Here is a 22,874-nt window from a genome sequence, read left to right as displayed (position 1 = left end):
AACCCTATTTAATAAAAATTCACCCATTATACAGTTAAGCTAATGATTTTGGTAGCTGGTGGAATAGGCATTGCCCTTTACGTATCATCTCGCTGCATGGACATCATTCCTAAACTCATTGTAACACTTTGTAATCTAATAGAAATCTAGAACAAAGCGACGTACAGTAGATTGAAAAGTCTTGGCAAAGCAGAGTTTTTAGAGTAAGAGGATGCGTTCCGTGCATAATTTTTTCACAATTGTATAACTACTGATCTCAAAGGACTTCACGCGATATAATTATTTTCACCCAATTATAATTGATCTAAAATGCAGGGAACGTTCGAATGGCGCACAAACTATGCAAGAAGCACCAATAAAGCAAAGTTTAATGGGCAGCCAATTCCCACATTATTCTCAAGCAAAAACTTTAGAAAGACTATAGGAAGAATAATAAAGTTCGCTGAAATAGGGCAACCCCCATCTGCAAGCAGCAGAGTTCAGGCAGCTTCATATAATCAGAGGAACCCAGGGGGCGATGACCCCCTTATACTTTTTTCAGGATACCTGGTTTGCAACAGAGTTTGCTTTTACAGGCCACGGAGTGTTAATTTATGATGCCGGTAGAGCAACCGCCGGACGATGGTCATTTAACCCATTAAGTGGCAGTGGGTTAATGCATGGTCGTTGAACCCACCAACCAAAACCTCCGTCACTGATGTATTTAGGTCCGGTGCTAATCGTGGCTATTAACTGCCCAGCTTTCCCTCGACTTTTGTTTCTGTCCTGCTCTCTTCCGGTATCTCTCGCCCCATTTTTTTCTCTATATAGTGTCTCCGCCTAACATTTTCTCTCCTTCTCTTTAGTCCTTACCCCCACCCCTAGTTCTAACCTTCTCTTTCCCTTAACTCGTTTTACACCATCATCTGTTTGTGCACCTTATCCATTTATTCACCCCTCAGTAGCCCTCAGTAGCCCTCTACTACTTGACAGGTTAGGTCCTTTACCCGTTTCTACCTTTCCAATGCATGCAGGGGACTCACGCTGATACCTTAGTGCAGGCAGCCTAGAACGTCTTCAAACACGGATCTATATGATGTGCTCCATTTCAATCCTTTGCCATACTTCACATCTGTCTGCACTCTAAATCAATGCGAGACCTGCGACCGAGCAACCCACAGAGATCAGTACCACATGATGGCACACAGAACTAGAACCTCTAGAACCACCAGAACACGGCAGTACATTCTGAGACACACGGGAGATCAGGCTGTCTAATGCAATGACTAGCTCTGAGATGACAAATGAAGTGTAATGGTGCAAACTGTGAGTGCCGATATGCTTTAAAGGGTTTGAAAACATTGACACCTACAAAAAAGGCCCTGCTGAGGTCTCTGGGGATCCCCTCCCCTGCTGACTGATCACACTGTGATCAGGAGTGCAGGGCTGTAAAGAGAGCCCTGCTTATGGATCTCTACTGGAACAGCTACAGCAAGATAACAATAGTAAGAGAAACACTTTTTAAAAAGTGAAAACATTAAAAAAATACAACATCAAAAATAGTGATACAAATTAAAATAAAATTATAAATATATAGATTTTGATACAGACCCCAGGGATGTTACGACAATGTAGGGACCCCAGGGATGTTACGCCCTACAATGTCATTTGAGTGGGTATGGCAACAAGAAAAAGATGAATACTGGTATTGTTCATGAAGGGGTTAAAAATTGCCTCAGCGTTATATTCCAAATACACCCAAATACTGTAGCTGTTAAGTTGTGTAGCGCCTCTGAAAGAGCAAGAATAAGACGTGATGAATACATGGAGTATCATGAGGACAGCCTTTAGCGATTTATGAAATAATAATAATAATAATAATAATAATACTCAAATTCAAAATATGATTAATTTGGTTCTGACCAAAGTCCAATAGCAGTAAATTACTAAAGGAATTGTAAAAGGAAAATAATTCCCAGTAATCATCATTTATTTAATAATTAACTATTGAAGGTCCGAAGCATTCTTTTAGCTGACATACCTCATACATATTCTGTGTGTATATGTATATATATATATATATATATATATATATATATACACGTGTGTGTGTGTGTGTGTGTGTGTATGCATACAGTATGTTATGTCTTTTTGTATGTACATGTATATATTTAAGCTGCTTATGTGTGCATATTTTGGTCAGTGGGAGCTACTGATATCTGGATGTAAAACACGTGACAAAAGTAATGACAATGGTATTATTGGATGGATCGTAATCATCAATAATTATATTTAAGCAATAATCTAATAATATTTATCTACTGTTTTATTTCATTCTTGCACTCATCAAGATGTATAAATGAGTTTAACTCACTGCTTTCTAGTGTGTGACGCACCCTGTGGTATGCTAAGGGTTAAAACCAATCTGGATTACCATTTTGCACAGATGGCCAACCATAAGAGTAGACATATAGACGTTTGCATTAGGATGTAAGTTAGATTAATTTGACTAATCCTTAATATATCAAACCCATTTATTTTTCAATCATAAAATAATATTTTTTCTAAAAATCCCCTACATTGTAAATTATTCATTTCCGACATATTAACAATTTTTATTTTAGACTAAGTGGACTAAGGATCATGAGAATTCCAATAACAAGAAAATAATACAATTCTACAAAACCACAGACAATAATGTTCTTCTAAAGTACTTGAAATAATTAGTGAATAATTCTTTTAGTCTGATTATGAGATCAGTATGGTCCATATTCTGTAATATAGGATTTTTAAAAATAAACATACATTACTGAGATCTCGAGTGCTGTGACTGTATTCCTATCTGTTCTACACATATCACCTCAATGATAATAAAAAAAACCCTGTGGTATTGTGGTCTGGCTCAAACCTGTCAGCTATGATTAATGAAAAAAAAAAATACTGCTGGAGGGCAATTTTCTTCTATTTCCAAACGATTCATGGCCAATTTGTAATTCTCTAGGTTATATTAAAGAAATGAGAGTTTATATGCTACGGGACTATTGCAGCATTCTAAACTTCTAGTGGTTTGTAGGGTCATTGAAACACGTCAACTCACTAAGATCACGATGCACCGTCGGGGCTGTCGCTATGGTTTCTAGTTCTCTAGATTATAGATGCATGTCCTTACCAAGATAGCAAAGAACCCTCTACTAGCCGTCTATTCTACCTGTTATTGGGGGTCTCCCGCTGCACGACCCCAACGAGCTTCTCCTATAAGAAGGGTAGAGCTGGCCTCTTATAATGCAAAGACATAATATTGTCTCAGGGTACCTGCAAACTTCTAGTTTAGTGAATAAAGCCCACATACAGCACACACAGCGTGAGCTGCCGTACAGAACCATTGCAGAATTATTTATGACTATTCTCATCAAGCTGGTTTTATGAAGACATACTTGAACATTCTTACCTATGGCATTTGATTTATATCGCACATCTCTGTGGTTAGTTTTTTTTGTGTGTTAAGAGGTGAGATTGAAGCAGTTAGTTGTTTTTTTTTCTCCCAGATTTCTTTAGCAAAGTTTTGCCCCCCTTAGCTCTGATAGCAACTAATCAGAAGCGGTTCCCTGTACCAACTACTATAGATCACTGCACAAGCAGTAACAACATTACCACGTTACTGACTCACCCTGGGGACAGTCTGCGGCGGGTGTGACAGGTCCACGTAACCCACGGGCACCCACTGAACCCACGGTCACCCACTGAACCCACGGGCACTGAGTGGCTTATCTTTGTTGCCTCTAATTTTAGCTCTTTTACTGGAAACCGAAAAGGCGTTCGTGTCTCAGGCACCAGTTCTTCGTACAGAGTCACGCAACGTCACTTAATATAGCGTGACCCCACTTAAAGGTGGCAAGGCCTTTTTCTGCACCACAAGGACACGTACCGAGCCCCTCCGATCCCCCCAATCTATCTTCTACAATGTGAGCAGCACCCGCTTATTGTTCTCGGCTATTTCTTTTTTTGCTGGCTACTTTCTAATGACTCTCTGCGTGGATAATGATGACTATCACGGTATAGTAATATTTTCTTCTATACATGAGCAAGCAAAGTATAGGTAAAATCGTGTCCCCCGCACCACAGAGAGATGTTTTGTTCTTTACCCCCCAGGAGCACCTTAATACTTCGAGGGGCATAGATTTGAGCATCACTTTGGAATATAACGTCCAATATTCTGGGATTTTCATAGAAATATTTTTTAACCAATTTTTTTGGAATCATACTATTATTACCCATCCTTTATAATAAAATCATACTATTACTACCCATCCTTTATAATAAAATCATACTATTACTACCCAACATTAATAATAAAATCATACTATTACTACCCAACATTAATAATAAAATCATACTATTACTACCCATCCTTTATAATAAAATCATACTATTACTACCCATCCTTTATAATAAAATCATACTATTACTACCCAACATTTATAATAAAATCATACTATTACTACCCATCCTTTATAATAAAATCATACTATTACTACCCATCCTTTATAATAAAATCATACTATTACTACCCATCCTTTATAATAAAATCATACTATTACTACCCATCATGTATGATAAAAAATAAAAAAAAAAATTAGAAAAAATATTATTACTTTTATTAAAAACTATGGTAACCTGCTGCTCTTTGGAATAAACACTTCTACAATAATCCACCGATTGCGACGAAACACACACCTTTACTAGTACGTGTTAAGTATAATATGACACGTCTACGCTTAAATATACCAACAAAGCAATGGCTCGGTAACCTGATCTCGAGCGAAGGAGAATACAAAAGCTTAATATACATCCTCTCTGCTATCTGCTGCATAAGCATTTGCAACTAATCAGATTGCATTATCACTGATATAATATTCCATAAAATGAGAATGCTTTCCTGTCTGATGTGATTATGGCTCTGCAGTTCTGGGAGTTTAACCTGTATAGAATTTATAATTGTAATATCGTATTAAGCTCTAGACAGTCGAAGTGCTCGACTTACTGTAAGTTTAATAATGCACCGAGGCAAAGGCTGCTGTGAGACCACAATTAAACGTGTCCTCTACAACGCAAGCAGCGCAATTACCAACCTAGCATTCGAGAAGACTAGATCAGTGTCCTATGTAATGCCTTTAGGCTTTCCGAGATCTGCGTTCATAAAGGTATGGGCAGCATCCAGCGCCAGGACTTCCTGAATCCCAATTCAGGACTTATACATATAAGCCAAAAAACGATATAATTCCTTTTTCTGTAGAAAAATGGCAAAGCGATTGCGAGGTTACATTTCCTATGGAAAGTTGGCCTGACACTTGGTCACAAGTCAGGAGCGCGGTGCATGCAATTAATATCCAAGAGATGTTTTTTAAACTGTTACATCGTTGGTATTTAGTTCCTTCCCGCCTAAGTACATTTTTTAATTTAAACTCTAACTTATGTTGGAGATGTGGTTATGAGGAGGGGACCCAATTTCATATTTGGTGGGCTTGTTGCGATAATATTATGCGCTTAATATTGGATAATATTAAGCTGGAAACTTCTAAGCTTCTTTCATATATATATTTAAATGCAACTTTTCCATCTACTCTCATACTTGGCTTTTTCATCTGGCCCTACCTCCCTCAGATAGCGCATGTAAACTATTGGCAGTTAACATCTCATTAGCTATAAAAACATGCATGGCAAGAGCTTGGAGGAAAGATGAAGCTCCTACCTGGAAAGAGATTACAGATCAAATAACGCATCGAGCTAAAATGGAAAAATATTTTTATTTGGTGAATCAAAATCTTTCCAAATATAATCACATATGGTCTCTGTGGTTTAAATATATGATGGATACTCATCCAAATAACTCTGATTCTACCATTTAGATATCCTTTCATTTTGGTATAAATCTTAACTTCCTTGAGGCTTCTTATACCAGATTGTACGCAATGTAAGACCCCAATGGGTATAGTGTCTTCGAAATATATCTTAGTCACTGATAATTAACTTCTTCCTCCTTCCTCCTACCGCCACCCTTGAATGTATGCGCCCTGTATGAATTTAGTGTATTAGTAAGTATGATTTAACCCTGAATAGGGAAACTAGTCTTGATCCATTTCGAAATTGGGTTTTGATTGGTAATTTTATGGCTCAATTATTAGATTATTGTTTAAGTAGGTATTTTAATTCCTGATGAAATTGAAGTTATAAATACAAATGTGATTCTTGGATTCATAATGGATTGGAATTGATGTATATATTTTTCATACTTTGTATGTTATTGGTATGTGTTTTTTATATTTAAAAATCAATACATTATTTTGAGAAAAAGCTATTTGTGACTTTTTTTGGCATTAAGTGTGAACATGATTCGGAGCATAAAGTCACAAAACTAGGATATTATTTTCTGTAGTGAAATTCACAGGTTGCAAAAACCAAGCAGCTTCTACAAAAGTTGGAAAGTTAGGGACACACTAGTTAATTCTAGTTTTTAATGCCAGAATCGCCCGCCAATATGGATTTGCCCCCCCTCCTATTTGCCGCACATGAGAAGTGTTGGCTCTGTGAATGTCCAGACCCCTGGGCACCTACATGGAAAACGCTCGCATTCATTTCAATAGGAGCACTTTCCTGCCAGTGATTGGCTGCTTCAGGCAGCCAATCAGGGAGAAGAATCTTCGGAACACAGAGGGTGAGGGCAACCGCAGAGCTGCAACTTCTACCCTAGTTTTATATTTTTCACATTGAATATTTCATTATATTTATTTTTACATTTACTTAAAATTGGTGGTTAATTAAAGGGTGGTTTAGGGGAAGGTGAACATAGTTAACAAAGACTGATCTACAATAACAATATCATTAACACGAGGTAAGAGATACTGGTACAGAAGGAGGAGAGGGCCCCGCTCCTGACATATTACAATCTATTTATATTAAAGGATTCACAGAGTAATTTATCTTCAGTGGGGCTGTCCGGGACCATAAACTGTCCCTTTAAAATCTAGGATCGTTCCTGATAATCACCTATATTCACATTATCTACAACTTTAATTCAATACAGAATAGACAAGGTATTACGAAGTATACCTTTTAAAAGATAAAAGTTATATATGATTAAAAAACTATATAACGTTATGCAATATTATATATATATATATAGAGAGAGAGAGAGAGAGAGAGATAGCTACAGACCATATTGTAACAAAGGTTTCCCGTGAAGGTGCTCATCAGGTTCATGTTTGAGTGTTAATAATGTTAATGAATTTCAGGACCTACGGTTGTTAAATGACTTTGCACAAACCGGATGGATTCTCAAATTGCAAATTAGTTTCCCAGCCAGGGTTGCGTGTCACCGAGGTATACAACATCCCCACGGCAAAGAAAATTACGTTTTCCTTATCCTGTGAATGAAATTGCTGACACAATTAAGACGCATTATTCCGGATGCTACACGTTAGTAACACATTATTTCATTCAAAAATACATAAGAAACTGCTACAAAAAATACTTCTTTATATGAACTTTAATATATATTTACTGCCTATTAAAGAGAACACATTGGCTATTTTTTTGTTATTGTATGTATTATACCAGCGCATGTTTAGCCTATTGCTAAATTCCCAATTTTTTACCAAACCTCCCCAGAGATAGTACTCCGACTCCTAATACCCTCAGCTAGCCAACAGCTGAGCGGGTAGCATGTCAGAGGTTGAAGGGCTGATCTAGGTGGCCCTTAAAACATAATGTTAATACCTTTGGGGTCACACAACCTATTATCGCTGTGGTTTGGGTCCACTTGACTATTCCCCTGAGCGTTCGCAAACTCTAAGGGTGTTTATTCTATAGAGTGTCCGGCGATTTGCGCTAATCAATGAATTCCAATTAAAATATACTACTCACACATAGCGATAGATTACACGCCTTATCTCAGGAATACAGAGAAAATCATTAGGAGCAGATAATGGTAATTGTTAGACAGTGGGCACAAGGAGTTAATCACGATTCTACAAGTCTCTCTGTAAATTGGGGAATTAAAATAATCCATTTAAAATATCATTAGCGCATAAGCACTTATTGATTTAATATGTGCTGCATTCACATTCTTTTTGATTTTAATAATGCCGTTCCGATTCATGAAAGTCAGCGTTTGTAAAATGTAGGGAATGCTTATACGCTGCAATACCATTAAAGGGGTCATTAAAAGATGGTTTGTGTGTGTTGTGTGCTTAGAAGTGTGAAAACTGGAGGACTTCGGGTAAAGCGTTACGTTTTCTGTTCGATCTTATCTTAGACAATCAAGTAAACAAATACACTGACTCCTTATCATACTGTGGTGATCGATGGAATGGCTCAGTCTTAATCACCAAGAAGGACTCAATGCATTTTAATGGGCAAAGTCCAGTGAGCAGAAGTGCTGAGCTGGCCCTGCATTAAGCATAACGAAGTCAGCGAGAGGCCTTTAAAGACTCTCTCCGCAGTAGCTAAGCTTTAAGCAGGGGAATCCAGCCTCTTCTTGGGAGATAAATGTTTAGTGATCACTAGCTCGGTGAATTCACCTCTCACGAAGAAACAGATAGATGGCAGCCCCCGTGTGAAACTGAGAAAATAGTTTTTTTAATACATTTATATTGTTTTTAATGTGTGAACTTCATTACATAGGCTTCCCAGGACTGTTAAACGTGGTTCTTACAAAAGTCTTACATTAGTTTACTTTTATATAGGCCGGCGAACGGCTAATATGTCACTGATGAGCAAATACATTGCGTTTAGGTCAACACACTAAGGGGTTATTACTGAATTCTGAATACAAACAAAAAACGTACACAGTTACCATTAACAAAATCATATCATAACCTGATCCTTTAAACCACTTTAAAACGTTGATACAGGACAATTCAACAAGCCAACACTGCCAAGGACCAACTCGAACCGCTGTATATAGTCAGCAATGTATATATATAAGCATTCGGAGAACTCTCCAAGGTAAGCATCCCAAAGCTCTCCTTCTTCTGGGAAATGTAGGGCTAAAGAAAGAAAAAACTCAGCCGGAGACCCTGGGAAGAAGGGCTTCACCCGGAGACTCCAGGTCAAACCTAGATTGTTCCCAGGTATGTAGATAATGGATAACGTTAATTATACTGCTCTTTCCAGTATGTGTGTGACTACATCACACAGCATATATTCAATTTTATTTTTGCAGAAAATAACATGTATCATAAATCTAGATTTGAAAAAAAAACTAAAAACATTTAGGGAAAAGTTTGATTGAATTTAGAATATAAGATACACAGAAATTAGATGATGAAGACAAGTCCAAAAAAATTCCAGGTATCCCTTTTAAAATGTTACCTAAGCGGATATTATAACTGCCTAGGCAGTGGTTTTAAGTCAACTTCAAAAACAACTAAAGGAATCATGGAGTGAATTATGAAAGATACGAGCAGCAGCCATGTCTTCCAGCACCATAGAATAAATCGGTTCCCTTAGGTCTGCGACAACAGTGCGCGTCTCCCTTGCAATAATGAAGCGTGGAGACAGAACAGAAGCAGCCTACCATGCAGGACTCAAACGGATTCCTACAGTGGCTGCAAGGCAGGAAATAAAAATCCAATTACTACTTCAAACTGTAGGTATGGGGGTAATAAATGAGCTTTGGCCCCAGTTTCCTTTGTCATAACTGATGGGCCCAGAAGTGTGTATTGTTTTGGGTCATCCTTTTTGAGGTATATATTAAATATTATATTTAATAAGTGGGGGTCGTGACCTCAAGGTGCTGATAACCAGTTTTGGACAACTGAGGTTCCAAGCGCCATCGCTCAACACAATCCATACGACGCTGCCAGAAGGCTTTATGGTTGGTTGGTTTAAAACGGTTTATTGTTGTGGACCAAAAAGTCATAGCCGAATGCAGCGCAATACACCTGACTCAGCGCTGAAAACCAATGCCATGTATTGCTGGGTGTTTCGGCCCAAAAGGAGGCAACGATCATCAAACCTTGATTGCCCACTCAGCAAGTCTGGGATTTGCAGTTCCCTAAAGATGTCAGCAACGGCGAGATAAATCTGGCACGAGAGGAGATGTAAAATCAATTGATAGTCTCTCTTTGGCATTGAAGCTATGGTGGCTTTCCAAATTAACGGAACTGTTCTGAATATGAGGCGGAAATCCTCTGAATGAGATCTGAAAAAAAAATCCTGGGCCCTACATCAGGATCTTTCCATGCGCATGAGTTGTCAGGTTAAATGTATTTCATGTAGGATATGGTCAGAAACAGGGATCTAGAAAAAACTGGAACCCGGGAAACCTAGGCGGTCTTTCATGACCCAGAGAAATAACAGGAAAAACCTTGAAACAGATACAAGCTAAAACAACGATATTATGACAATAAAGGCAGTATTAAGCAACGTTGATGTTACACATGTGGTCACGGCATAAAGTGTGAAGTAAGCAACATTTGGGTTGAGCTTAACCACCGCTTTGGCCTTTTACACCAGATATCACATTTAGGAGACCGTGTATTCAAGAGCACATAATGTTCTCAGAAAAAAAGCAATTCCATTAAGTCAAAGAACAGATAAATGTATGAGAAAGATACATTTTACAACTGCCTCCTAATCCAGATAAGCCATAACAAATCTTGGTTCTTTCATAATTAATGATGTACAAAGCAAACAAAGGTCTCTTTAGAACCAAGAGAACCTCTTCCACTTCCTTCTCCAGCACCGTATAATGTTTTGCGTAACATTGTTAGTTGATTTCAGGCCTAGCCTCAAGACAAATGCCACCCAAGAGTTATAGAAAAATACATGGATATATTTTTTTAAAATGCGATGTCCAAACCCTTATGCTTGGCCAACGTGAGGACTTGGCCAAAATTAGCACGGATAATCGGACTGATTGCTGCACAATACTACTCTCTACCACGAGACAGCTATAGTCATCCGTCCATGTATTGGTATATCTTGGTATATTGTTACCCTGTAGGTCCTCGCATGTATTCCAGAAAACCCTGCTTGTAATAGGCGAGGTTCATTTATACTTTAAAGTTTAACAGTGAGGAGCCGGCTGCGCTTTTTTGGAGACCGGCTTCTGCAGTGAGGACCACGGAGAAGATAAGTCAGCGGAAGTCGGCATCTGCAGGTAAGAAAATGGCTTTTCTTTCAAACTATTTTAAGGATACAATTCTGTTAATATAAGGATTTCATCATCATCTTTTTTTTTTTAAGAGTAAAAAAGTTTAATGCTTTTAAATGGTTTTCTATAGTTTAACCAACCAGTACTTGTCATTAAATATTTTGTTAAGAATTATGCCTTCACTTTCCACGCCTACAAACTTGTAAAACATTAGTATTTATGTCTTAGCTCATTACAAGTTGTTAGAACTTTTTAGAACCAGATTTTCTACTATACGTTAATTTGATAAAATTGGGCACTTTGTTAAAAAAAAAAAAAAAAAGAGAAATCACTGGTTTCTTCTTCCATTCAATCTCCTCTCCATATAAAGTGCCATTTTTTTATTTAAGATGTACACACATAAAGAATCATGCTCCCCAAGTATTAAGCGATTATTCCCGGAATCTGAATAAATTGGAAGAACCACAATATAAATTCCACATATCAACCCAGCTCCATGACTCTGAAAATGGAATCGAGATCCACTATTTTTTTAGTTCAAGGATTAGGAGATAAAGATTAAATGTCAGAAACGATTTCAATGTTTTAATATCCATTTATAAATAAATGAATGACGCTGATTTGAAATAAAGGGGTTGCATTACTGAATGCTTGGTACAGGGTATAGGATCGAACCGGAGGTGCCGGGAAAATTACAGTTCTTTACAATCAGCTTCTGTCTACACCAACAAATTCTGGAGCCTGTGTCCCTTCCGCGAGGCATCTCTGACCATTCGTTATTAATAGAGCTTGTCAGGGGGTAGGGAAAAAAACTGTCTTCAATGCATTTAATCAATGAAAATACAAAAAAAAACGGTATAATGTTTCCGTCTCTTAAAATCGCACCTTTTCGCAATATTTCAAGGCAAGGTCTTGAATTGAATCCTGTAATTATCAGATACACGTGTAAATATTGTGTTATACATGCAAGCATTCTATGCAGGTACCTCATTGCAGTATGTGTGGTTCTAGGTAGGATCGTCAAGGGTATTGAGAAATAAAACTTGATGTTATTTGTTTTTTTAGCCATCGGGTAAATGAAACATTTCGTGAAACATTGTAGTAAAAATAGGAACTGCATCACCCCGACATCTTGATGCACCAGGAAAATAGATGTCATTGTAAATCTAGACAACGTTAAAAGCCATTGTTTGCACTTACCCCGGGTTGCTCAAGGTCTGGCCAAACACATCATTCTGTGATATATTAGGAGGTGTTGGGAAAGCCTCGTGAAAATGAGATAGAACAGTATTGCAGAACTGGCGTAATGTCTCAAATTGCATTTTCAGCCTAGATCAACTAGCCACCTGTCCTTAAAGTCGTCTGTTTTGCAGATCACATAGAACGTGAACATGCCAGTCAAGTTCCATTCGCCTCCCGCACTCGGTAGAAACTGTGCTTGAATGAGCAAAAGCTGATAATGAATTGTACAGTCATTATTTTCCCTGATCGGTCGTGGAAGATTTAGTACCCGTGCGGCATTCTCCCGACTCGAGCAAGAAATCTAAAAGGCAGCAAAGGTTTTTGGGCATCCCCAGCTCAAGCGTGAGGCTAACCTGCTCTTCCAGGCACTGCTCATATTTCCCTAAGCCGGTTACAAAACATGCAGGGAATAGATGCTGTCATCAGGCATTTTAGCGCATCTGGCTGGCAGTAATAAAATCTCAGAAGTAATAAAAAAAAAATGAGGACAAGGCATCCTCGTACAGTTACTACTGTCTAGGAGAGAGAGATGGAGAGAGACAGAGAGAGGGAGAGAGCGAGAGAGAATGAGGGAGGAGGAGGAGGATGAGAACCAATCCTGCATCACCTCCCATGGAAATGATGATAACCAATAGCAGGAGAGACAAGGAACTCCGTATACACGGTGCTTCTATGGGGGGGGTAGGAATACCTGCCGTAGGTCTTTAATATATACCGTGAATATATAAATACCTTATGTTTAACCCTTTCCCTGTCCAGATCCTCTGTTACGTACGGCTCTGGAGAAATCCGCTGGCTACGTATCAGTAACAGCCTTGGCTGCAGTTTTTTGAAGCTTAAATTAACCCTTGCAAAGCAGAGCAACGGGCCAGAGGATAGATCAGAAACGTGCTGTAGGCATCCATTTGGGGCCTTTTTTTGTCAACACAAATGCCATGCACCCTGCTATACGCTGCCCTGCAGCACTGAATGGGTTAACCAGGGTAATGTTAGTAGATCTCACTGCTTATTTATTTATATATATTTGGAGTCGAAGTTGATACATTTTACTGACACAGAATAAAACAATGTCAAGTTACATAAGCTTTCAGGATGTAGAAACATAGAATTTGATGGCAGATACACATTATTTGACCCCTTAGTCCAGGGGTTCTCAAACTGCGGCCCTCCAGCTGCTGCAGGATTACATCTCCCATAATGCTCCTTCAGCTAAGGGGCTGGCTGAGGAGTATGGGAGATGTAGTCCTGCAGCAGCTGGAGGGCCGCAGTTTGAGAACCCCTGCCTTAGTCTAACCATTCTTCCTGATGTAAAGACTCGGACCGTAGTCAGTATTTGATCTTGTCTTAGATATGTCTATCTCATGCATGTTTAAATTCCATCACTGTATTAGCCTCTACCACTTCTGCTGTTCCTGTTATCTACAACACTCTCCTTATAAATCATATTATAACATTTAAACTTCTGACTTCTTGTTAGAATTTTAGATTTTAGACACTTGTTCTAATGTTCCTCCTCTATATATATATATATTTAGCTTACATAAAATGTATATATAGTCTACTCTATGTGCCCATGTTATATTATGTTTATTTTTTTAAAGGCGACTACTACTTCGAGCTGCAATCTCTGGTTTAGAGCGGAAGAGGAGGCTTTCAAATATATAGCCAGCGAATGACCAATTATGTTAAACCACAGAAAATATTAATGATTCAAGCAGCTAGGAACTGAAAACTATATACATACACATACACACATGTATACATATCCATACATGTGTGTATATGTTTGCGTGTGTATGTCCAACATAGTGCGGCTTTCCCCTTAAAAACCTCATAATAATCCCGATTTCTGTATTCTGATGCACGAACGCTCTCTCGCTGTCGGCGGGGAGCAGCGGGGTCTATTTCACCCTGGTGTTTAAACGGCTATAGCTTGTGCAAGATAATGGGAGATTCAGCAAATTGCCGTTTTAATTTCTTCTCCCCCCTCCGTTCAATTAAAATGTGCAGCATCCCTCCCATTCTCCGGCGTTGCGCTTTTATGCCGCCCCGATCTACCGAAAGGACAATCATCTATTTTAAGAAACAAACGCAGAAAAAAAGACTGGGGCAAAAACTGTCGTTACGAGCCCAGTGAGATGCCGTTCTCTGCATTGCTATGACACAGCCTGCAGGGATCCCCCACCACCACCTTAACCTTTTCAGGGCCGCCACACGTTGCCTCTGGCACTGAAAGGGTCTACAAGCAGCCGTAATAATAAAAGCAATCAAACAGATTTCCCAATGCGGATTTGTCACGATCCTTGACAATAAAGAACCATTGATCTTGTTAGACCCCCTAACACGCTGGAGCTGGAGGTGAGAATAATGCTGGAGCTGGAGGGGTGAGGAGAGGAGAGAGTTAAAATCCGTAGAAGGGATTCTGATGCATTTGTCCCCCAGGCATTCACATGGCAAAAATAAGGTGACACTGAGCTATCATATAAAGTAAATATGATGGCTGGAGTGTGCCTTCAAATTTACAGGTTAGAAGACAGAATAATAATGATAAAAAAAATCAAATTCCCAGAAAAGGTAGTAGATACCTGGAACAGACCTCCAGTGAAAGCAGTACAGCCAAACACAGTAAAGGAGTCCAAGAAAGCTTGGTAGATAATGGGCCTATTGCAAGTTTCCTGCGGTCGCTGTCTATATATCTTCAGCGAGCCCAGCAGAACCTCCTGTCCTTTTAGAGGAAGGTACACATCTCCTTAATTCATTTAAGGGGCTTATTCACTAAAGTGAGTTCCATGATGAGTCTACTGAAGAGTTGTGGTTTCAGCTTTGCTATTAATAAGCCAGGGCCAACCCCAGCGAACTACTCATAAAAAGACTTTATTGGGTTATAATCTATGACAAAATCTATGAGAATGTGTTAAAGTCCAATGGACCAGGGCTGGCCCTTCACAATGCATGATGAAATTGCACACAACTCCTATCACTCACCCACAAACTCCCACTACCGTGAAGTAACACCTTGAAGAGTTTAAAAAAAAAGATCAAATATGATTTGTATATACGATACCAGATCCTTAATTAGAGACAGAAAAGCCTTCGGTAACGCCGCTGGCGAGCAGAATACGAGCGTGCCAATCTCTATAAATAAAGCAGTTTTTCCTTCAATCGTTTATTACAACTCAACCAAATGACCACTTACTGCATATCAATTAAATAATACATTATCAATTAGTGATACCAGGAATAGCCATTAAATAATACATGTTTCTGTGCACTGCTTGGCGGGCACAACCATCGCTGGCAAAACATTCCCTTGTAAAATTGTACTAAGGCAGAGAAGTTGCCAGATATCGCTCGTCAACGTGTATGCGTGGGATATTGTTTAACCCTACCAGGGCCAGGAGGTTAGCATGCAAATGCGGGGCGACTAGCCCTGATTAAATCTTATAGTTCATTATAACGAGGACCAGATGACTGATAACCATGAAGCGTCAGAAGATCTGCAGCCACTACGACTAAGAAGTTTCTCTTTCACTTTGCAGTAATTATCACATTGCATATCCTAGGGATGCACCGAAAAGAAAATTCTGGAACGAAACGAAAATTCAGGATTCACTTGGCTGAAACAGAAAATGACCCCCCCCACCTTTAAAAAAAAAAAAAAAGAATAAATAAGAACACTTTGATTACAGCCTCCCTATGCCATGCTATCCCCCCCACACTCATTCACACACATTAATTCACTCATTCATTTACTCATTCATTCCCTTAATCACGCATACATTGTGCATTGTGCCTAGATGGATACCAACTGCTTATCAGCCATACTACGGCACCACTAACAGCCCATGGTTATTATATATCTGTTTTTGCGATAATTATAAATATTTAAGTGAATGCTGGTTGACGTGGAGCTCTATACTGCAGTGCAGTCATGAAAGCGAGATATTACCTAACACAAAACTAAAATATTAAATAGTTTCAATGATTCTGTTACAGTAACAGCCGGGGCAGAGGGCTCTGTTAACTGGAACCTCTTTTAGCTGGGAAGCAAAAATCCGGATCACCAGACACCGCAATTCATTGTTCAGTCGTTTCGACTAAAGACGATGTACAACGTATAGAAGCCATGCAGCCCAACGTATCTGATGCCCAAAAACAGCAGAGGGTAAGGTCATGATCGCAATGTCTCCCAGTATACCTATACCTAGTATACCCGAACACGAAAAACCAAAAGTGAAACGGAAGCAAATGATCCAAAGAAGTTATGTAGTAGCAGACCGTCGAGAGTATCAGCACAGGTATATTGTTACACAGTTTTTGGAGACATGGGACCGCCGCTGTTCCTTTTAGACGGCATCACAATTGGAGGTGATTATGTCCATGTAGCTTTAAAAAGCAGCCAAAGTTTTTTTTTTTTTTATGCCCCCAAAATTTTGAGAAGGCAGAGTTACAAACTTTTCACAGGCCGCTCCCTTCTACGCTTTGTGCGCCAAAAGAAGCAGTCCTGACTACAGGAGAAGTGAGAGGAGATCGCTCTGTCAACACCCGGCCTAGGCCGATAATACAGTCTAAAGCTCTGAAGCGGCTTCTAAAAATGAGACCTTTGAGAGGGGAAAAAACCTAGGGCAGGGTAACCAGATAATTCCCTTCACATGGAACCAATAAAAAGCTTGACGCAAAGATCATAATGCCGCCCTGCAGCATACATCTCAATAAGCCACTAAGCCTATAAGGCAACGTCTACTGCAATGAGACGGGTATCAGATATTACCCACCAACCTCATTACCACCCACCACCTTCAAGCCTTTCTGATTTGGACTATTCAGGGCACAGACATGGAATTTAACAGCATACAGATTATCTAAAAGCAAATGTAGACAGCATTTCCATCATACAAGGATCCTTTCTGTGCTTATTGAGTGTTATTTACAAGCAGAGTAGCAATTTATTCTGTATGTTTAAAATCAAGAACTCCGTCAGGTTGACTATATCTCAATGTAGGTTTTGTATATGTATTTTTGACCGCTGCTCCGCAGGGAAAGCCGATGCTCAGTGGGCCAGATGGGGAGATATAAGATCTCCATTCTACTTGAACCATCAACTCCACAGGCTTAGAACTGCTTTGGACAACTGAGTAAATTACAACGTACAGCGTACTGCTGGCATCCTATAACAAAGCCGGGCGTAGCTGACTAGAGATTGTGAGCTGGCCATAGACGGACACGGGTGAAGCCGACGTGCTCTCCGGAAGCGCAGGTCTGACCTAATGACAGAAGGCGAGGAAGCAGCGTGGTCTTCCAGCTCAGCTCCATCTAACGCTTCGACCCTCCTGACGGGTTAACCAAGCCAGGTAGTGAGCATGAGCCCCAAGAGACTCACCTGGTCATAACTGGTCCGTCACATAGGCTTCCCATGCCGCGATAAGAGGAACTCCTAAACAAGCGGCCAAAAGGCTGCTGCTGCGTACAGAGCATTCTTCCCACCAATTTAGACCATAAATGAGATAAGTTTAGTTCAAAGCATTAAATCATTTCAGATGTCAATTCATAGCAGAATTATATCCATAAAGTGTCAAATAAATTATGTATATGTTCTATCAGCTCAACGTAATTAGTCCAATTTAACAAATTACACATATAGAAACGTAGAATCGTACGGTAGATAATAACCTTTCAACCCATCTAGACTGCCCGTATTTTAACTGCTGTAAAAAACCCAAACTGTATGCGGTTCTCGGTCTCGTCCGGATAGCTTTATGTCTGTCCCACGCATGTTAAATATCCCCCACTGTGTCTACCGCGTCTACTGGAAACTATATCCGGGACACGGAGCTCCAAAAGAACATCATCTTTACATTTGTCTGACCTACAGGCAAGTATTAAAGGTGGACAATCTCACGGGGTGTCATCCACGGCTCCTGAAAGGTTAAACACATAATAAATATGTTGTGAGCATATGTTGCTCAATCCTGGAGTTTCTTCCTTTACAAAATTCTCTAAATCCATTATCTCGCGTGTCACTTTGCAGCTAAGGCTAATGCATGTCCTCATTTCTCCCTTCCTAACTACTCTGCTAATTGACCTTTACGCTTCAAAGCACTATATGGTATATCGCAAACATGGCTTAAAGAACCTTCTCACCTTTTCCCACCCCAGCTTCCATATATCTGCACATAATCTCCTCCGGTCCGCCGGGTGTGCATACTCACATCTTAATTGAAAGATTGGCTCTGCGAGTGTTGGAATTACTATGCTTGTTGTGTTATTTAAGGTAAATAGTGTATATATATATATATATATATATATATATAAAATTATTATTATTATTATAATACAAAATATTACTTGTGCCCTTAGGAAGAAACTGCAGCGCTGCAGCTTCCCACCACCTCAGTGTCCAACGTCCCATGCAACTGATTGGCTGCTTGGAGTTAGTCCCACCCAGCCCAGGTCAGATCATATTGCTTACATTAGTAAATAGTTCTTTAATAAATGACTGGCATAACAATTGGTCTTGTGAGTGTGTAAGAATTGAGATGATTGCTTAGGTCAGCATAGCACCATATAACTGCAAGTACTTAAATAACACCGTTCCTATGCCTGTATGAATACAGTTTTTTCACCCCAATGTCTATATCCAGTAGAGCCATTGTCCTTATTTTTCAACGAGATGGCAGCTTTTATCATACAGCTAAGCAAAAAAAAGCATATGTTGCATACATGAAAAAATTTACATTGGGGATAATCTGGCATTTCACAGCTCCACTTTAACCCCTTGTTTCCCCTTTTCCCTTTAACAAATTTCCACTGAAGATATTTCATCTAGATCGGTGCTTTCTGTTCTACGGGCTCATAACTCTCCGAGGCTGTAGAAGAAGCGTCTTGTGCTAAGTCTGCATTTAATATACCAGCGGGTGGATTCCGTTATAACAGCGCCGGTCTCTCAGCACGGCTACATCTGCCGTTTGACGTTTCATTTTCTCAGGATCAGCCGTTGAGAGTAGCGGGATTTCATCCCCGAGCTCGTCTTTTCAAAACACAACATTCTGAAATGCCATAATATCGATTTAGGGTGGAAAATGGTATTAAGTGGCTATTTAAGTATTCTTGAACATTAAAAAAAAAAATTTTTAAATACGCTCATAGGGACATACCCAAAAACTGCTGCTCTAAATTCAAAAGGTTGGAAAGTTTTTTTGTATGTGCAAATACAGACGTAATGCTTTTATATACAGTGCATCCAAAGGCTTTTTAAAGGCGACATTCCAAAGAAAAATACATATTTTCTTCCAACATTAAAGGAAGCCAGTTTAGCTTTGAAGAAAACGTTTATTTTGCTTCAATATATATTTATTTTTTTTAATTTTAGATTTTTGGCTATTTAGTAATGCTAATGAGTTCCTGTTTATATAATGAAGCCTTCTTTCTGAAGACTTTCATGAGTCAGATGGTGGTCTGGGTGATTAAGACTGAGCCATTCCATTGTTTGCCACTAGACATGTCGAATTAAATTAAAGGAAAAAGACTAATTAGCGTTATTGTAAGTTTTTGCCACAGGAAAAGCTCATTACAGCTAATTACAGGACAGTTTTAATAAAATATGTGTTGTTTTTATATCGAGTGATATGGAGCTTTACATTACACATTTACTTTACATTCGTACAGTTTTCATTCCTAGTAAGTGCTTAGTGCTGGTTGGGGAACCTCTCAAAGCAACTCCCATCATCTTATTGTCAGACAGCGAGTGGCAAAGAATGATTGGAGTCATAGTACAGATCATCGGCAGTAAATCTTTCGCAAAGCCTCTGCTTTGCATCACATTTAAAGTTACAATGAAAACCTGAAAAATACAAGATTGAGTTTTAAAAAGAAGGGCTCAAGATGATGCAGAAATCTACATGGGGAATAAAGTGGCGTAACTAGAAACCACAGGGACCCAGTGCGAAAATTGCCCCCAAACAGCTTGCGGGTACCACGTTTGCCCTCAAGCAGCTTATCAGTGTAATTCCCAAAAAGCTGACCTGTGCCATCTTTGCCCCAAACAGCTTGCCTGTGCCACCATTGCCCCCCACATTCACTCTGGCACATATACGTAAAAACACTTACACAAATGTACACATGCTAACATGCATACTACTCATATTCACTAACACATGTACACACTCATGCTAACACACACCACTTAAACATACGTGCTGACACACAAACACACATCCATACTCACACACACCTATATATACACATTCATGCTCCCACACACTTATATAGACATTTATGCTCACATACAAGCTTGTACGATGTGAGTGAGCAGCCTCAGTTTCACACCGCGGTCATGTCCCGTAAAGCAATGTGGCCTCACTGCGTTCCTGTCTTCCCATGCCAAATTGTTTAGAAAGGGCCCTTCTGACCTGGACCGGCTGGAGGAGACAAGGCACAAGGAGACATGAACAGGTGGTTGCAGGGGTCGCCCGGGACCCCTAGATGGAGGGCCCTGCCGCAGTTGGTACCGCTGTGACCCCAGTAGTTACGCCACTGGGGGAATATGTCTATTAATCAATGATCTCACATAGTTGCCAACAGTTCTAATTTTGCTGGGAGGAACTATGCATGAAAAAATGGACAGAAAATGGTTCCATGAGTGGAACACCTTGTAACACCGTGACACAACTCACATAATGCGTGAACCTGCAGAAATCATATGCATTACAGTGTCCTGGCAAGGGAGCCCCAGAAGGCTTCTAAGTATCATCTAACATACAATACATCATGCTATATTTGTTATAGAATCCACTAATTTAAATGTGGTTTAAAATACTGCAATTGATTGCTACAATGAACGTCATCTTGATACATGTTATACTTGTAACACATCCAACTGACACACATTCTAAATTGGACTTAAAAGGCTACGGCTCAGTTACTTCTATCTAGAGTCTCTGAAACGGCTTTTAGATCATATCTTATTAAGATTATTGTAATGTGTAACGAATAAAAATATACACACTAGGTCTACTTTTTTTTTTAAATTCTATTTTCAGAAGTTGATTATAATTTTGTGGTGATTTATTCTTGTTAGGTGTCTGTTTAGTACATTACAAGATGCCCGTGATCAGGACCATTCCTAGGTGTGTTGTCTACAGTCCAGGGCAAATGTAAAATTAGCAGAGCAACCACTATACACTTTAGAAGACTCGTGCAGCACAAATCTTGCGCTGATTGGCCCTGTGTAACAGAATAGTTGGACAGCCGCCTGCGGATTCGTGACATGAGACTTATGAGGTTTACCAATGTAGTGCCTCTGAAAAAATGCATTTACATTGTGAAACATGATATTTCATTATAATTCAGATAATGCATCTAGCATCTAAATATATATATATATATATGCAGAAATAGTGCATACCGTGGGTTTAAAGGGAAAATCCAGCCATTATGTATGGTCCCTTTAATTTTGCAAATGTATGGGGGGATTCTGCAGAATCCTTCCAAATGCTTTTACCCCTTTCTCCACCCTCCGACTAAATACTCTGCAGGAGATGCATTGGGCCGACCATTCTCCCTACATGCGATGTACTCGCCTCCGGTCAGCTCCAGTGGCGAACATGCAGAGGTCTAACACTGATCTAAATGGCAGCACTTTCGTTCTATTGATTGACAGCTTCTAGCAGCCAATCAGTGTCAAGTAAATGCTTTCTTTTTTTGTTTTGTAATGCAATAGAGGTGCCGGGGCTTGTGTCCGAGAGACAGATTCACGTTCCAGATGCACACTGAATAAAGATGAAATACATCCAAGATAAGCTGTGTTACAAGCATGGAACTGGTGAGATCATATAATACGTCTCCAAGCCTGAGCTACAATTTTGCGTTACCCAATAGGTAAATCAATACGGAATCATTTAATGGCCTCCGCTGAGAATGCTCTTCCACCCCCAGTAGTGTAGATTTATCTGAAAGTTGCCTCATTAACTCAATTAATACAGCACTGTCAAACATGCAAGATTATAATGGGCAGAGTAATGTCAAAGCATGATTCTTTAAATTGCAAAGTGTGTTAGAAATCTAATCATCCTTAGAAGATTAGGAGTTTAATCTTCCCCGCAAGACTTTAATATCACTTGCACTGCAACATCGGTCTTATTCGTGTATCCGCACTTTAACAGTTCCAGAACTGGGGAGGTTTGTAGGATTCTTAGGCCAATCTGACATAAGATGGGGTTCTTTTTATCTTCTAGGCTGTCTTTGTTTTCCACCAGTTTCAGTAACATCTTTTTCAGACCACATGTGATCTGTGTTATCAGGATTTAGCCTATCATGCCCTCTCACCCAACCTGATAAGTCAAATATTTTAGTGAAATACCCAAGGTATTGTTTGAACTTATTGCTATTGACTGACCAACTTTATTCTTAGTGAATGCAGCTCAAGAAGTTTAAAGTAAACCCCAGAGCTTACATTCAAGGATGTGAAGGAGGTTGGTGGCATCACTGCTCACCTTGGAGA

At 39.4% G+C, this 22,874-nt stretch overlaps 1 protein-coding gene across 37 annotated transcripts in view; it reads right to left on the bottom strand.

Annotated features, from left to right (window-relative positions):
• Positions 1–22,874, bottom strand: part of LOC149305615 (regulating synaptic membrane exocytosis protein 2) — a 271,086-nt gene that overhangs the window by 177,026 nt on the left and 71,186 nt on the right. For 15 of the 37 annotated variants that reach the window (XM_089477213.1, XM_089477216.1, XM_089477195.1 and 12 more), the window contains exon 1: positions 12,335–12,456. The exons of 21 other annotated variants lie outside the window; for them this stretch is intronic. In XM_089477213.1, coding sequence (XP_089333339.1) covers positions 12,335–12,456 — 122 coding nt within the window. Of the gene's footprint in view, positions 1–7,388; positions 7,395–12,334; positions 12,457–22,874 lie in introns of those variants that run through there. One more of the 37 variants, XM_089477198.1, reaches the window with a different exon arrangement.

This window comes from Sceloporus occidentalis, unplaced genomic scaffold (genome assembly GCF_023333645.1).
Source record: "Sceloporus occidentalis isolate IW3139 unplaced genomic scaffold, rSceOcc1.0.p SCAF_11, whole genome shotgun sequence".
NCBI classification, from domain to species: domain Eukaryota; kingdom Metazoa; phylum Chordata; class Lepidosauria; order Squamata; family Phrynosomatidae; genus Sceloporus; species Sceloporus occidentalis.
This window is presented reverse-complemented; position numbering and strand designations above follow the sequence as displayed.